Source organism: Gossypium hirsutum, chromosome D03, assembly GCF_007990345.1.
Source record: "Gossypium hirsutum isolate 1008001.06 chromosome D03, Gossypium_hirsutum_v2.1, whole genome shotgun sequence".
NCBI lineage: Eukaryota > Viridiplantae > Streptophyta > Magnoliopsida > Malvales > Malvaceae > Gossypium > Gossypium hirsutum.
In genome coordinates, this window is record NC_053439.1 from 13789808 (window position 1) to 13805056 (window position 15249).

The 15249-nt window shown below is 34.8% G+C and overlaps 1 protein-coding gene and 1 non-coding gene across 2 annotated transcripts; one reads left to right on the forward strand and one right to left on the reverse strand.

The window, feature by feature from the left end:
- Positions 1 to 2202: 2202 nt before the first annotated feature.
- On the reverse strand, positions 2203 to 2309 carry LOC121215754 (small nucleolar RNA R71). Its single transcript, XR_005911729.1, has one exon. It is a non-coding gene; the product is annotated as a small nucleolar RNA R71 (small nucleolar RNA).
- An 11151-nt stretch (positions 2310 to 13460) lies between these two features.
- On the forward strand, positions 13461 to 14944 carry LOC107949864 (polygalacturonase-like). Its single transcript, XM_016884635.1, has 4 exons — positions 13461 to 13566; positions 13702 to 13821; positions 14035 to 14246; positions 14396 to 14944. Exons 1-4 carry the CDS (start codon positions 13461 to 13463, stop codon positions 14942 to 14944), a joined length of 987 nt encoding a protein of 328 aa, XP_016740124.1.
- Positions 14945 to 15249: the final 305 nt, after the last annotated feature.

Here is a 15249-nt window from a genome sequence, read left to right on the forward strand (position 1 = left end):
GATATTTCAAAAGTTTTAAATCTAAAGTATATATACAGTTTTCAAACAAAAGTTAAAGCAATATTTATCCTCCTAAATCTTCACAACCTAAAGTTTACTTTTTATCTAAAGTTTTAATAGTAATCTCGGATTTAATTTCCTACAAAAAAATAAATTTTTCAAAAATCTTGTGGCATGGTTTTTCCCAAAATACCTCTTTTTTATGCTGGTAAGCCAAAAAAGTAACATATTTTTAATCCCAATCTTGATGCATTTCTGGATGATTTATTATTTAAATTAATGAATTTCATTCTCCTTATCCTTTAAATTCATGTTTCTATACTAAGGTGAGCAGAGGGGAGTACAATGAGCGAAAAACAAGCCAAAATTAGACAAAAAGAGTTGTTTTTAGGATCCACACGGCCTGGGCATTGCCACACAGGCTGGGCACAAGCCCGTGTGAGCCACACGAGCTGGCCACACACCCGTGTGTCAGCCCGTGTCGATTGCGTAACCTGCTTCCCAGATACGCAGAAAAACCCAATTTTTAGGCTTTCTGAGCGTTCTAAAGTCTATAAATACCAATTATAAGAAGACCTATGAGGCATTCAGAGAAGATTGAAGAAAACGCTCGAAGAACGCTATCAGAAACAACTCAAAAGTGGATCTCCCTCAAGATCAAAGATCTCCATTTAATTTCTTTTGTAGTTTTATTGAGTTTCTTTATGTGTTGTGGTTCTCCTAACTTTGAAATGTTTATATTCAAGATTATGAACTAAATTCCCTAGATACCTAGGGAGGATGAAACCAATGATGAATCTTATTATTTGATATCTGATTTACAAGATAAATTCTTGATTCTTGTTCTCAATTTTGTGTGCTTATTTATTGTTTTAATATTTCTGTGATACTAATTCATGTTTAATGTACTTATTTCAGTGGAGCAAAAGCCCCTATTTAAGAGAAGATTTAGCATAATTGAGTGGAGTTGCATGCAATCTTAGAAATAGGACGACATAAATCTACCGGATTAAAGTCAAATCTATCCATAGATCGAGTTAATACATTAATAGGGGTTTTAATTAGAAAGAGATTTCAATTGATCAACCTAGAGTCAGTTGTTCTTTCTCTTGAAAGAGATATTAACATAATTGAGGGATTTCTAAGGATCAAGACACAAGTGAATAAATCGTTTACTTCAAATTCAGAATAATAGGTGAAGTCTAGGTGGATTCTTTCCTAGGTATTGTCTATCTCATTGGTTATCTTTGATTATTTTCCTATTTCATTCACTGTTGTGTTATTAGATAAATTAGATCAGTAAATTTAGATTAAAAACAATCACTCTAATTTGTCGGCTAAATAATAGAAAAATGGTAAATACTAGTACTTTTAGTCCTCGTGGATATGATATTCCCTACTCACCATAACTATATTATTTTTCGATAGGTACGCTTACCTTAGTCGTATTTATAGTTAGTTTAGTGACCATCAAGTTTTTGGCACCATTTCCAAGGAATAAAATATTAGGAGCAAATTATTTTTATTAATTTAGCCATTTATTTTTATTGCATTTTATTTTTGTTTTTAGTTTAATTTTTGTTTTCTAATTTTTCTTTTATTTGCTTTTGGCAGGTTCCTTTAGTTTATGACTAGAAGAAACCTGTCGGGACCATTATTATTTGACAAGATTGAAAGTACAGCTCGCAGAAATCGTAGAGAAGCAAGGAAGAGTCGACAGAGTATAGTAGACAAGCAAGAAGAAGTTATTATTATTACTGAGGAGATGGGAGATAATCAGAATAATCAGCTGCCTCCTGCGGTTGCTGCAAATCCTACAAATCAAAATCCTGTTCCTCGTACTATGTACGGTTATGCCAAGCCCAATCTAACTGGAACTGAATTGAGTATTGTGAGACCCACCATTGCTGCGAATAATTTTGAACTGAAGTCGAACATTATTTAGATGGTACAACAATTTTTTAGTTTGATGGTTTACAAGATGAATATCTAAATACTTATTTGGCTAATTTTTTGGAAGTCTGTGATACTTTCAAGATAAATGGTGTTTCTGACGATGCCATTCGCCTACGTTTATTCCCTTTCTCATTGAGGACCAATGCTAAACAGTGGTTAAATTCTTGACCACGAGGTTCTATCACTACATGGGATCAAATGACTGAAAAATTCTTACTGAAGTACTCCTCACCGGCTAAGACAACTAAGTTGAGGAATGATATCTTTTCCTTCATTTAGATTGACTTGAAAACCCTATATGATGCATGGGAGAGGTATAAGGACCTATTGAGACGGTGCCCTCACCATGGATTACATCTATGGCTACAGGTTCAAACCTTCTAAAACGGTTTGAATCCTTCAACTAGGTAATTGATCGATGCAGCAGCCGGTGGAACTCTGAACAAACAAAACACCTGAAGTGGTTTATGAATTTATAGAGGAAATGGCACTGAATAATTATTCGTGGCAAGTCATGAGGATGAAGCCGATGAAAGCAGACGGTGTTTTCAATTTAGATGCGGTCACCATGTTATCAAATTAGGTAGAATAATTAAATATGAAAATTGATGGTTCATATGTTTCTACGCATGTACATCTGGTGATGCAGTGCGATACAAATGGAGGAGGAATGAACAATCCAGAATGTTTACCCTACAGTCCTAATATAGAGAACGAACAAAGCAATTATATAGGTAATAATTCTAGGCCTCAAAATAACCCTTATAGTAACACCTATAATGCAGGGAAATCAAATAGCATAATCCCCTTCAGGCTTCCAACAACAACCCAGCAAGATAAAAGGCCAAATGTTGAGGAGATGTTGACGAAGTTTATTTTGGTGTTAGAAACCCACTTTCAAAACACTGAAGCAGCACTTAAAAATCAGCAACCGTCAATTGAAGGACTCGAGAATTAAATCGGTCAACTTGCTAAATTGATTTCGAAAAGACCACAAGGTACTTTGCCCAGCAATACCGAAACTAACCCTAGGGAGCAGCTTCATGCAATTACTGTGCGAGATGAAGAAGGGTTAGTTGAATTTGAACTAGAGCTGAGGCCAGAATGAACAAAAGCCGGTTGGTAAGGAATATAAACCTTGAGTGCCATATCCTAACGCGATGAAGAAAGACCACACGAACGAACAATTTGGTAAATTTCTTAAACTTCTGAAAACATTACATATTAACTTATCGTTTATTGAAGCTCTTTCGCAGATTCCCAATTCCGTTAAAGTTTTAAACGATCTTTTGGCGAACAAGAGGAAGTTAGATGATTCATCGCATGTGAAGCTAAATGTAGTTTGCTCAACCATTTTGCAAAAAAAAACTACCTAAAAAATTGAAAGATCCAGGTAGTTTTACTATTCCTTATTTAATTGGTAGTTTGAATATTAATAATGATTTGGCTGATTCAGGGGCTAGTATTAATGGCATGCCCTATAAAATGTTTAAGCAATTAGGTCTTGGGAAACCCAAACAAACTAGGATGAGTATTCAATTAGCAGATAGAACCATTAGATTTCCTAGGGGTATTATTGAAGATGTTCTTGTAAAAATTGATAAATTCATATTCCCAGTTGATTTTGTTGTTTTAGACATGAATGAGGATAGTGATGTAACTTTGATTCTAGGTCGACCCTTTTTAGTAACTACTAGAACTATTATTGATGTTGGTACAGGTGAATTAATACTTCGTGTAGGTGATGAAACGATTAATCTCCAAGCTCGTGATTCTGTTAAGACATCTAGTGACCAAGATGATTATACATGTTCTGTTAATATGAGTAACCTTGTGGCTCAACCTTCTTTGTAGAAAATCCCTCAAAAAACATAATGGATCCACGATCAAGTCCATGCGACAAAAATAGAATGACTCATGAAGAACGAATGTTACAGATCGATGAACTAGACGAATGGCAGACACATGTTAAGGAGAAACCGAGAATACACTATGCAAAGCCAAAACAACGCCATGATGAGCATGTGGATGGAACAAAGCAATTTAAGTTTGGGGACAAGGTACTGCTAAGTAAAACAGACCCTCGAATTGCCACTTCAGAGCTTGATCCAAACGGATCAAATCTCTTTAAGGTACTGAATGTCTTCCCATACGGTACAGTCAAGGTAACTCATTCTGAATTTGGCACATTTAAGGTAAATAGTACTCAACTTAAACTTTATTTTGATAATATAACTGATAGTGAGAAATAGGAGTTTCGACTCCGAGAACCACCGTGATCATGCGAATACGAGGTAAGTCAATCTTAGACTTTAAATAAGTGCTTCTCGGGAGGCAACCCAAGTGTTAACACTGCTAATTTTCTTAATTTTATTTCATGATATTTTAAAATTAATTAATTTTCAAAATTAAAAAAGTAGTTTTTAGACTCATGCGGCCTGGACACACGGGCATGTCCTTAGCCGTGTGGATCCTGGGACTTAATTTTTCCAAAATTCGACTGTTACACGGCCTAAAATGGTCCACATGTTCTAGACACGCAGGCGTGTTCTAGGCGGTGTGAAACCTGGAGCTAATTTTTTCATTTTTAAATCAAGTCAGAGAGTTACACAGGCAAGGCATACGGCCATATGCGAGACTCGACCGAGCCACCTGGGCGTGTTGCATCTCACACGAGTGTGGGAGAAGCGAAAGAGAGTGCACACAGCCGTGTGACTCGGCCTAAATTTCTTAACCCCAAAATCCTAATTTTTTTTATTTTACTTTCATCTTCCCCAAATCCCTTAATCCTAGCCGCCGCTGACTAACTCTCTTCCACCTCTCCGGCCACAATCGTTCCCTCATTACTCACGCATCTCCTCTTCCCCACCACCCTCATGCCCTCTCCCTCTTTTCTCTTTTCATTCTCCCTTCCTCACCTCGTCGAGCATCCACGCCTGCTGCCCCTACTCTTCCCCTCACCTCTCCAAACCCTCCTCTCTCTCCTTCACCCTCGTTGCATCGTCCACACCCTCTTCGTCCTCTCGTGTCCCCTTTTCTTAGCCTTCCACCAAGCCACAACCCTCGTGACACAAGCCTCACCCCAACCCTTCTCCCTCGTGCCTCCTTCAGCATCAACCACCAACCCGAACCTTGAACCACCACCCTTTGTCGGTCCTCTCTATTTTCCCATTTTTAGTTCTCTATTTTTATTTTATTTTACTTTATTTTACTTTATTATTCTTATTCTTATTTTTTGTTTGTTATTTTATATTTTATATTTATTCTTATTATAATTATTAGTTTCTTTAGTTTCTTTCTTAGTTTATTTTATTTTATTATTCTGCTTCTTCTTGTGTTAACTATTTAATCCATTTTGTATTTTTATTTTTATAGTTTGCTTATGTTTTTCTTCTTTACTCCCTTAAATTTGTGTTATAATATTGGTTATTGCTTTTATTTCTAATATGGTTAGTCTATTTAGGTTACTAAATATTTATTATTCTTTTTATTCTTCTTAATTCCTCTTGTTATTATTCTTATTTTGAGTATGTCATGATTTGTCTTTTAGTTCTGATTTTGTTATTTTATTTATTATTCTTTATTGTTTTCATCACTTTGATTCATAATAGCTTCACTATATAGTTTTCGCATGCCTGGGTATTCCTACATACTGTTTTAGGAGTAATTTGCTATTTGGACTACTTGGATTTTACCATCTTGGCCTTTGTTTGCATATTTTGTGATGCTTTATTTATTGATGAATTATTTTCTTTTTCAACCACACCATGACAAACACTCGTAGCAAGTCCAAGGTTGTCATCCCCGCTTTGAAAAAGTGGAAGACCCCTGGCACGACTTCTTCCTCAAGCGCTTCTGCTGAGGCCCGCCACCCCTATATCCAATTCTCAGTGAGTCCCTAAGAGGACTTATTTTAGCTACTTCGACTGCGACCACTCGGCTTAGGCTGATGTATTGATTGGGTCGCTTTGGAGCAGGTCCAATTAGCTGATCATGTTTGAGCTTTTATTGCCACAACCCCGTGGGATCGGCTCTTCTCTATCATCGAGGACACATACACTAAGCTAAATTTGGAGTTCTATTCTACATTTACTCTCCCACATGTGATGACGAATCATGACGAGCCAGGCACCATCACTTTCTAACTCGGTGGCCTGGTGCGCCATATGAGTGTTCATGAGTTCGGCACTACTTTGCGACTGTACACTGAGGAGTTTATAAGTGCCGAAAACTTCCTTCACCTACATTGGCACATCCACTACTCGTCATCTAGTTGTTGGGTAGATCTTATGGCGAGTACGACACCTTATGATGTGAGTCGCTCAAAGGAGACTTCTCTCCCTCTGGCTTTATGATATATTCATGCCCCTTTAGCTCATACATTGACCAGTAGGAGAGAGAGTACCAGAGCCGTTAGTGCCACTGATGCATATTTTTTGTGGAGTATGGCCACCAAGCATAATTTTTATTTAGCCTACTTCATCGCCCTCACTTTCCACCATCAGACAGACTACAACAAGAAGGGCGGCTTCATGGAGTAGATCCTGTTCAATACCAATTATTTCATTTTGACTCTCAGAATGAACTCGAGGACTTCACTGATGATGTCCCTTTCCGTCACGAGGATCAACCTCATCTGCCAACTTCGAGTCACCGTCTTGTTTCTTCTGCTACTACATTAGAGGACCTCTCTGAGTGGTTCACTTGCTTCAAGCAGTACTACTTTCAGAGGTTCGATAGTATTGGCACGGCACTAGAGCAAGTCTGTTAGCACCTCCACATCTCTTCTTCGGCACCGGTGACCCTACTAATGCCTCTGACGATGAGGATCATTGATTTTATTTATTTTCTTTTTAATTTTAATTTTTTAATTTTTTAATTTTTAATTTTTAAATTTTTTGTTGTTTTTTTTTCATTTTCTTGTGCTTCTTTTAATTATTATCTTTTGAACTATATTTTTATGGTTGTTTCTACTCGAGTTATAAGCCCTTAATCTTCTTCATTATTTGTGTTTATTTTCTTATTAGTTTGCTTGAAATCATGCACTACAAGTAGATTTGACTACAATTTCGCTTCACTAGTCTGAGGATTTCATCCAATATTCAGGGCAGTTTCAGTTTTCTCCTTCTCTTATGATATTCTATTTATAATGTGATTTTATCTATTTGTACATTAAGGACAATGTACATCTTAAGTGTGGGTAGGTTATTTATATAATTATTAGAAAATCCCTGAATTACGTCTTGTGTCTAAGTAATTTTCTCATACTTCTATTAGAATGAATTTTTATCGATTTGTGATTTTTATTGATGTGTTTTGGATTAAATTCATAGATATTTGTGCATTGGTTGTTTTAGACTTTAAGACATGAGAGAATCAAGCATGATAAGTTATTTTTCAGTAATTAAAATTTTGACGTTGTTTCCCTAAATTGAAGTACTACCTTGAAGTTTGAGATTTGCAAGATTGACGTCAAAAACCATGATTTTTTATGAGTTTTTGAGCCTTTAGAGCAAACATTTTTCTTGCTTATTATTTTTATTGGTTAGGAGTGTGTGAATTTGGTTTGTTATTCTAGAACTTGCATCGATTATACATGTTGAGACCACACATTTTGATTTGATATACTAAGATGATAATGGCACTTAGGTTTTAACCCACTTATCCCATAAAAAGCCTACCTACATAATTAACCCTTAGTGAACCCCGTTGAGCCTAACACACCGTTTCTTGATTTATCGATTAATGTTAACCCTTAACTCTCTTTTTTCATTAAAACTTTTTCCCATTTTATTGACTCCCTTTTTGTTGAGATTCAATTTTGTAACACCCCAAACCCGGCCTAGGAGTTATGGTTGAATCTGGCGTGTCACATCGAAGTGTCTTCTGAAAATTTAGACTTGTTGATAAAACTCGTTTCTTAAGTTTCGTAACCTCTTTATTATTGTTTAACAGAACACCTAACAAAATTTTTGCCTTGTTAACTGCTATTTTTATATTAAGTTGATTTTAAACGCGGAAGCATTTGAAAACTCTAACGTTTAAAGTTCGTGTCTTTAAAAATAATAATTATTTTGAAAAGTCATTTTCACCTAACTAGAAGTATAAAATATGTAAGCAAAATTCCAATTAAAAATTTAAAACCAAATTAAAGGCCTTATTACAAAACAAAACCCAACTTATAATTTAAAGTAAAATAAAAACAAGTGTGAACAGGAGCAGTTGTGTGGCCACCTCCGAGTCCCTCTCAGCACCGAATCGCCTAAGATTGAGGATTACCCGCACATTTAAGAGGAGAGGGTGAGTTTACGAAACTCAGTGTGTAATCCCCTATCAGTCAAACAGTAAACAACATACAGTAGCGGTTTGGGCCTAGGCCCTATTCAGTGACAATAAAATGAAGGCCTTACCCCAATTTAGTAGTAGTGTGGACCTTAGCCCAATACAGTAACATTACAATATGGAAAATACAACTCATCCCAATCAAACCAACACACCACTCCGTACCACCAACACACCATGTAGGGATAAAATCGACCCACCCAGCCAACACACCAATATCACAGTAAAACTGCTAGTAATAGAATCGTAGCAAAGCTGCCAGTAACAGTATACGTGGCAAAGCCACCAGTAGGTCCACAGTCGTCTTGGGCGACCTGTGCGACCTTATTAGTACAATACACTTCCTCCAAATATAACAACCCAAACCCATGCAATATCATGACATAATATCATATGTGTATGCAAAATGTCATGCTCAATCATAGTCATACATATCATAAGGCCAAAATAGTCATTTCATCTTCTAGGGGTATAAAAATCATTTTACCCTATGGGGTATTTCGGTCATTTTATCCTTCGGGGGTATTTCGATCATTTTACCCTTCAGGGGTATTTCAAACATTTTACCCTTTGGAGATATTTCGGTCATTTTACCATTAAGGGGTATTTTGGTCATTTTACCCTTCAGGGTTATTTTGGTCATTTTACCCTTTAGGGGTATTTTGGTTATTTTACCCTTTAGGGGTATTTCAGTCATTTTACCCTTCAAAGGTATTTCGGTCATTTTACCCTTCAAGGGTATTTCGGTTATTTCACCCATCGAGGGTATTTTGGTCATTTGCCCATACTCACAAGCCACTTGAGCGATCGCACGCCTGTGTGGTCTCAAACACCGTGTTTATGGCTTTTCACCGATCTACGGTTGTAGTGGGTGATTACACACTTGTTGCTATTTGCAGATTCCCTTTGTTCCGAACACTCTTATTTCGAAAATCAATGATCATCGCACCCCAGGCAATATGCCAATTAACCTCGACCACCACCAGTTAGGAATTGAAGTAATGCAGGTTGGAGAAAGCGACGAAAACCTTGAAAAGGTCCCCAATCTCCCATCGAGAACAAGGAACAAATGAGATATGATATATATCTCTCCACAACAACAACCTCCCCAAAACTCAATATTCTCTCCTCAAATCTCTCCAAATATCCCTCCCCAATTCTCTCTATGACTAGTTCAAACTCCATCTAGCAATATTTTAATCCAACTCTACCACCCACACAAATTAGGCAGCAAAATAAATACTCCCTTTTTGATGTGCCACCACTTGAACCTTAGGCCCCATGCACACTCCACATGCCCCTTACCACTAGACCAACAACTCCTTTGTATCATATTTTGACCATAATAATTTAAGAACCTACTATCTAGATCCAAGGATTTTATTCATTTAAAATAAAAATTTTGCATAAGCCAAGGCTTGAACCCTTAACTTCTCAGACACTTCCAAACACTCCTAAATCACTTAACCACTAAGCAAACATTCATTTATGTCACTTCTTTGCACAACTAAATATTTATGTGTAGTCTCCTAACTGTTCTCTTGTTCAAAACATATTTCTTCTAGGCCCAAAATTAGGGGTGTTATAGATTTGGTTAGTTGTCTAATTATGCTCTTTTGTTTGATTTGCTAAATTATTTATTATTGTTAAAAAAATAAAAAAAAATAAGAAGGAGATGAAGAAAATCGAAAAAAATATTTATTGATTATTATTTAGTTCTATGAGCTTAAACAGTTAAATTAATATTTTGAGATGAAGCTCGTTTTCTTATTCTTGAATAGTTCTTAATTTATTCACTTTCTTTTAATTCAGCATTTGTTTATTTTTCTAGTTTGGTAATTTATCAATTCGATCTCGATTTTAACCAACTTTTTAAACCTTTCTCCACACCCTTAACTTAAGCCCCATTACAACCTTTTAAAGACCTTTTGATTTGTTTTTCATGCAAGCATAAGTAATGACTTTTCTTATTTGACTATTGAGTGCTTATTCTTGAACCTTAAACACTTCGAGTGATTTGAATGAACCTTTAGTGAGGATGTTGATTCTTGTCGATTTTGAATTAAAGGTAATTACTTAGATAAGGGGAAATCTATGTTTCAATGCTTTAAAAATGTTTGACATTGATTGTTTAAATCTTTAGTGCTCTTTTAGTTGAATTATCAATGTATGCTTATTTGTTAATCATGTCGAAACATTATTGATGTGAATTATATGTTAAGAAAGATTAATTTTAATTGTGAGTTTAGGATTTTGCTTGAGGACATGCAAAAGCTTAAGTGTGGGGATATTTGATAATTCATAAAAGTAACATATTTTTAATCCCATTCTTGATGCATTTTTTGATGATTTATTATGTAAATTAGTGAATTTAATGCTTCTTATCCTTTAAATTCAAGTTTTTATACTTAGGTGAGCATAGGGGAGTGAAAAGAGCAAAAAACAAGCCAAAATTAGACAAAAAGAGCAATTTTCAAGATCTACATGGCCTGGCCATTCCTACATGGGCTGAGCACATGCCTATGCAAGCCACACGGGCTGGCCACACGCCCATGTGTCAGCCCATGTCGATTTCACAATTTGCTTCCCAAATACACAAAAAGCCCAAATTTTTAGGCTTTTTAAGCATTCTAAAGTCTATAAATACCAATTAGAAGAAGACCTATGGGACACTCAGAGAAGATTGAAGAAAACACTCGAAAAACGCCATCGGAATCAACTTGGAAGCAAATCTCCCTCAAGATTGAATATCTCCATTTAATTTCTTTTAGAGTTTTATTTAGTTTCTTTATGTCTTGTGGTTATCCTAACTTTGAAATGTTTATATTCAGGATTATGAACTAAATTCCCTAGATACCGAGGGAGGATGAAACCAATGATGAATCTTATTATTTGATTTCTAATTTACATGATAAATATTTGATTCTTGTTCTCAATTATGTATGCTAATTTATTGTTTTAATATTTCTGTGATATTAATTCATGTTTAATGTGCTTATTTCAGTGGAGCAAAAGTCACTGTTTAAGAGTAGATTTAGTATAATTGAGTGGAGTTGCATGCAATCCTAGAAATAGGATGACATAAATCTATCGGATTAGAGTCAAATCTAATAGGGGAATCCATAGATCAAGTTAATGCATCAGTAGGGGTTTTAATTAGAAAGAGATTTCAATTAATCAACCTAGAGTCAGTTGTTCTTACTCTTGAAAGAGATATTAACATAATTTAGGGATTTCTACGAATCAAGACACAAGTGAATAAATCGTTTAATTCAGAATAATAGGTGAAGTCTAGGTGGATTCTTTCTTGGGTATTGTCTATCTCATTGGTTATCTTCGATTATTTTCCTATTTCATTCTCTATTGCGTTATTTGATAATTTAGATTAGTAAATTTAGATTAAAAACAATCACTCCAATTTGTCGGCTAAAAAATAGAAAAACAGTAAATACTAGTACTTTTAGTCATTGTGGATACGATATTCCCTACTCACCATAACTATACTATTATTCGATAGGTGTGCTTTTCTTAGTCATATTTATAGTTAATTTAGTGATCATCAGTTGCATGCATGCGAACATATTTCAAAATTTCACGGTCCAAGTTTAGAAACCTAGGCTCTGATGCCACCAAATGTAACCTCCCCAACTCGGCCTTGACGTTAAACTTGAATTCGAAAGGTTACATTAGCCACCAAAATGGCCTAGTAAGCTATCGAAGTTTTGAAAACAAATATTTTTAAACATTTGTTTAGCTTTAGAGGAAAACTTAGCTTATTATCGATTTATTTATTACTCAAAATTTTAGTATTATTTAGTATGTGAATTATTGATGTGTTTTCTAGTGTTGTGTACATGTGTATTCAGTGAGCTTTCCCAAGCTCATTTCTTTACTTTCTTCTCCCTTCGCGATAAGTAGTGCGCAAGATAACGAAGTGGGTAGTAGTCTAATGATCCATCACACAAACTTTCTTTCTACAGTATGTGCGCCAAGCTTATAAAACCTAAAAAGGCAATATGGGACATTTTCAGGCTAGAGACTTAGAAATGGGACTTAGATAATTTTAGAAATTTAAAAACAATTTTTTAGAGGGTTGTAATTGGATTTTTTGGTCTATTTTAAATTTTCAAATTTTTTAATCTCTGTGTTTGATTGTTTGGTTGAATTTGCTATTTGAATTATAGGATATTGCCCATATAAACTAACGAGACATTTTGTAGCTAGTCGAGCCTGTCAAAATCTAAGTACGCCTTATTCTGCTTATTATATGACTTCTAGTTTGATTTAGAAAGGCATGCTCTTAGGAGTAAATGCTTGTATGAAATATTTTGTACATGTATGGTGAGTATGGATGGTTGGTGTGATTTGTGGTAGTTTTTCGGAGAGTCAGCTTGGTGGCTAATGTGTCTCTCAAAATTCGAGTCAGACCGTTCCGACCAAGTTTGGAGTGTCATATAGATCTTTACTCGACTAATCCAAATTCGAGCCCGATTTAAATTTTTTTTACCATAAAAGGTCATATTAGTTTAAAAACTTGATAACTTTTCTCAATTTAATCCTTAAATTTAGATTCCATTAAAGTATACTAAAATGATATTATTAAATTTTGCTATGCCATCACCTGATTTTTTTAATTAATATTTTAATATATTTCTTGTATTTTTTAGATTTTAATATTTTAGGTGATGGCGTCGTAGATTAAAAGTGTTACATCATCCGAATCCAAGTTCATGACAAAATTTCCCAATTTCCCAATTTTGTCAAAAACAAATGTGGAACAAGATGAAAATAATTTATTTCATTTAGAACTAAATATTTGTTTATCCTATATTAGTAACCTTAATGAAAATATTGTTGCTTTGTTGATTGCAGGTTCTGTTAGATTATCGTGTCTACAATTCAGAAACATGAATTGCATGAGAAACCTTATCATTACAGGATTATCACCTTTTTTAGGGATTTCCATCCCTCAATTCTTCAACCAATATTAGAACCCATCCTATCATGGCCTCGCTCACTCTGATGCAGCCTGGGTAACTGTTTTTATTTTTATTTTTTAAAAAACTCCAATCACATATTCTTCAATGATAAAATAGGGTGAAAAAAGTGAATAATTTTTGCAGTTCAATGCATTCGTGGACACCGTGTTCTCACTACCGACGATGGTGGGATTGACGGTGGCGGTGATCTTAGACAGCACGATAGAAGTGGAGAAATCAAAGAAAGATAGAGGGATGCCATGGTGGGCTAAGTTTAGATCATTTAGAGGTGATAATAAGATTTAAGAATTTTGTACTCTGCCTTGTAATCTTAACAGGTTTTTTCCACCTACCTAAATTTCCCAAAATTAGGCTTGATAATTGCATATATTTTACCAGTTTTTTCTTTGATAAATATGGGTAGTAGTAGACAGCAATTCGTGTAATTGTGGATGCTTGGAAAGTGGTGGTGTTATTGATGTTGGTGGTGTTATTGATGTTGTTGCAAAGTTTGGTGCAAAGGCAGACGACAAAACAAATTTCAGTAAGGGAAGCAAAATATCATGAAACTTTGTGGTCAGCATATAAAAGTATGCATAACTATTTTTCAAGTCTCTTATCTTTATATGTATCTTCTTCATTTTTTTTATTTGGTTTTATCCATTTTTGGATGCTTGGAAAGAAGCATGTGCCTCGACATCTCCGGCAAAAATTGTGATTCCTAAAGGGATATATTTTTTAAGTACATCTACCTTAGATGGTCCTTGCAAGGCTCTTATTGAGCTCCAAGTTGAAGGCACTGTGAAGGCTCCGATAGACCCTAGTGCTTTCAAGGAGCCTAAATGGATTGCCTTCAATAGAATTGAAAATTTCAAATTGTCTGGCGGAGGAGTTTTCGACAGCCAGGGAACCACTGCTTATAAAAGGGAAGGTTGCGAAAAGCATGATTATTGTGAGTCACTTCCTATTGTAAGTTATTTTTTTATTGAGAACTTATGACCTTTGTTTTTATAAATATTAAGTAATAATTATTTTTATTTCATTCAAAAATTAAACAAAACCTAAGGTTTGATTTTTTTAACTAACGCAATGACACAAAATATAACTACTAAAGACAGCAAGAGTTCCACGTTAATTTTCTAGTATGCAGAAACATTAATTTTGAACATTTCACTGTATATACACCTGGAGAAAGCCCAAACACAGATGGGATTCACATCGGGAGATCAAATGGGGTCAATGTTCTTAACACGGATATAAAAACTAGTGATGATTGTGTTTTAATTGGGGATGGTTCCAAAAATTTGGTTATCAATGGAGTAACTTGTAGACCAGGACATGATATTAGTATTGGCAGTCTCGAATTGTTTAAAAATGAAGAACCTGTTGATCGAGTTACAGTAAAAAACTGCACCATGACTAATACTTGCAACGGTGTTAGGATCAAAGGTTGGCCAGGTGCTGAACCCGGCACTTGTTCGAACATTCACTTTGAAGATATTTTGCATTGTGAAAATTTGGAACTTGCCAACATTGAAATTACGTACAGTGGACCGACTAGACCTGCAGTATCACAATGTTTTAAAGTGAAGCCCAAAGTTAGTGGCAAACAAAATCCAGCTGCATGTTTCGCCCCTATCCCAGCAAAACCTACCCCGACTACTTAATCAATAGCATAGGTATAATTTTTTTTATGAGGTTGTAACTCCTATAATTATATTTATTTTGCAAACAAATTTTGTTTTGTTTTACATTCTATGTTATTAAGAATATTTTTCTTAAACTTAATTATTTTTAAAAATACACTTCAACAAAAAAAAATTGCAATGTGATAACATTTTATGCATTTAGGCTTACGATATAATTATTTTTAAAATACTACTGAATCAGATACTATTTAATTATTTTTATTTTTATTTATCCAAATTTGATTTTTTTTATTTATAAAATTGGCATAATAAAAATTTTAATC

Excerpts from the sequence above, each read along its gene's own strand:
- LOC107949864 (XM_016884635.1), top strand. The coding sequence starts at position 13,461 with ATGGTGGGATTGACGGTGGCGGTGATCTTAGACAGCACGATAGAAGTG. Across the intron at positions 13,567-13,701 it reads TAAGTTTAGATCATTTAGAG|TAGTAGACAGCAATTCGTGT; the intron begins GTGATAATAAGA and ends AAATATGGGTAG. Across the intron at positions 14,247-14,395 it reads ATTGTGAGTCACTTCCTATT|CAAGAGTTCCACGTTAATTT; the intron begins GTAAGTTATTTT and ends TACTAAAGACAG.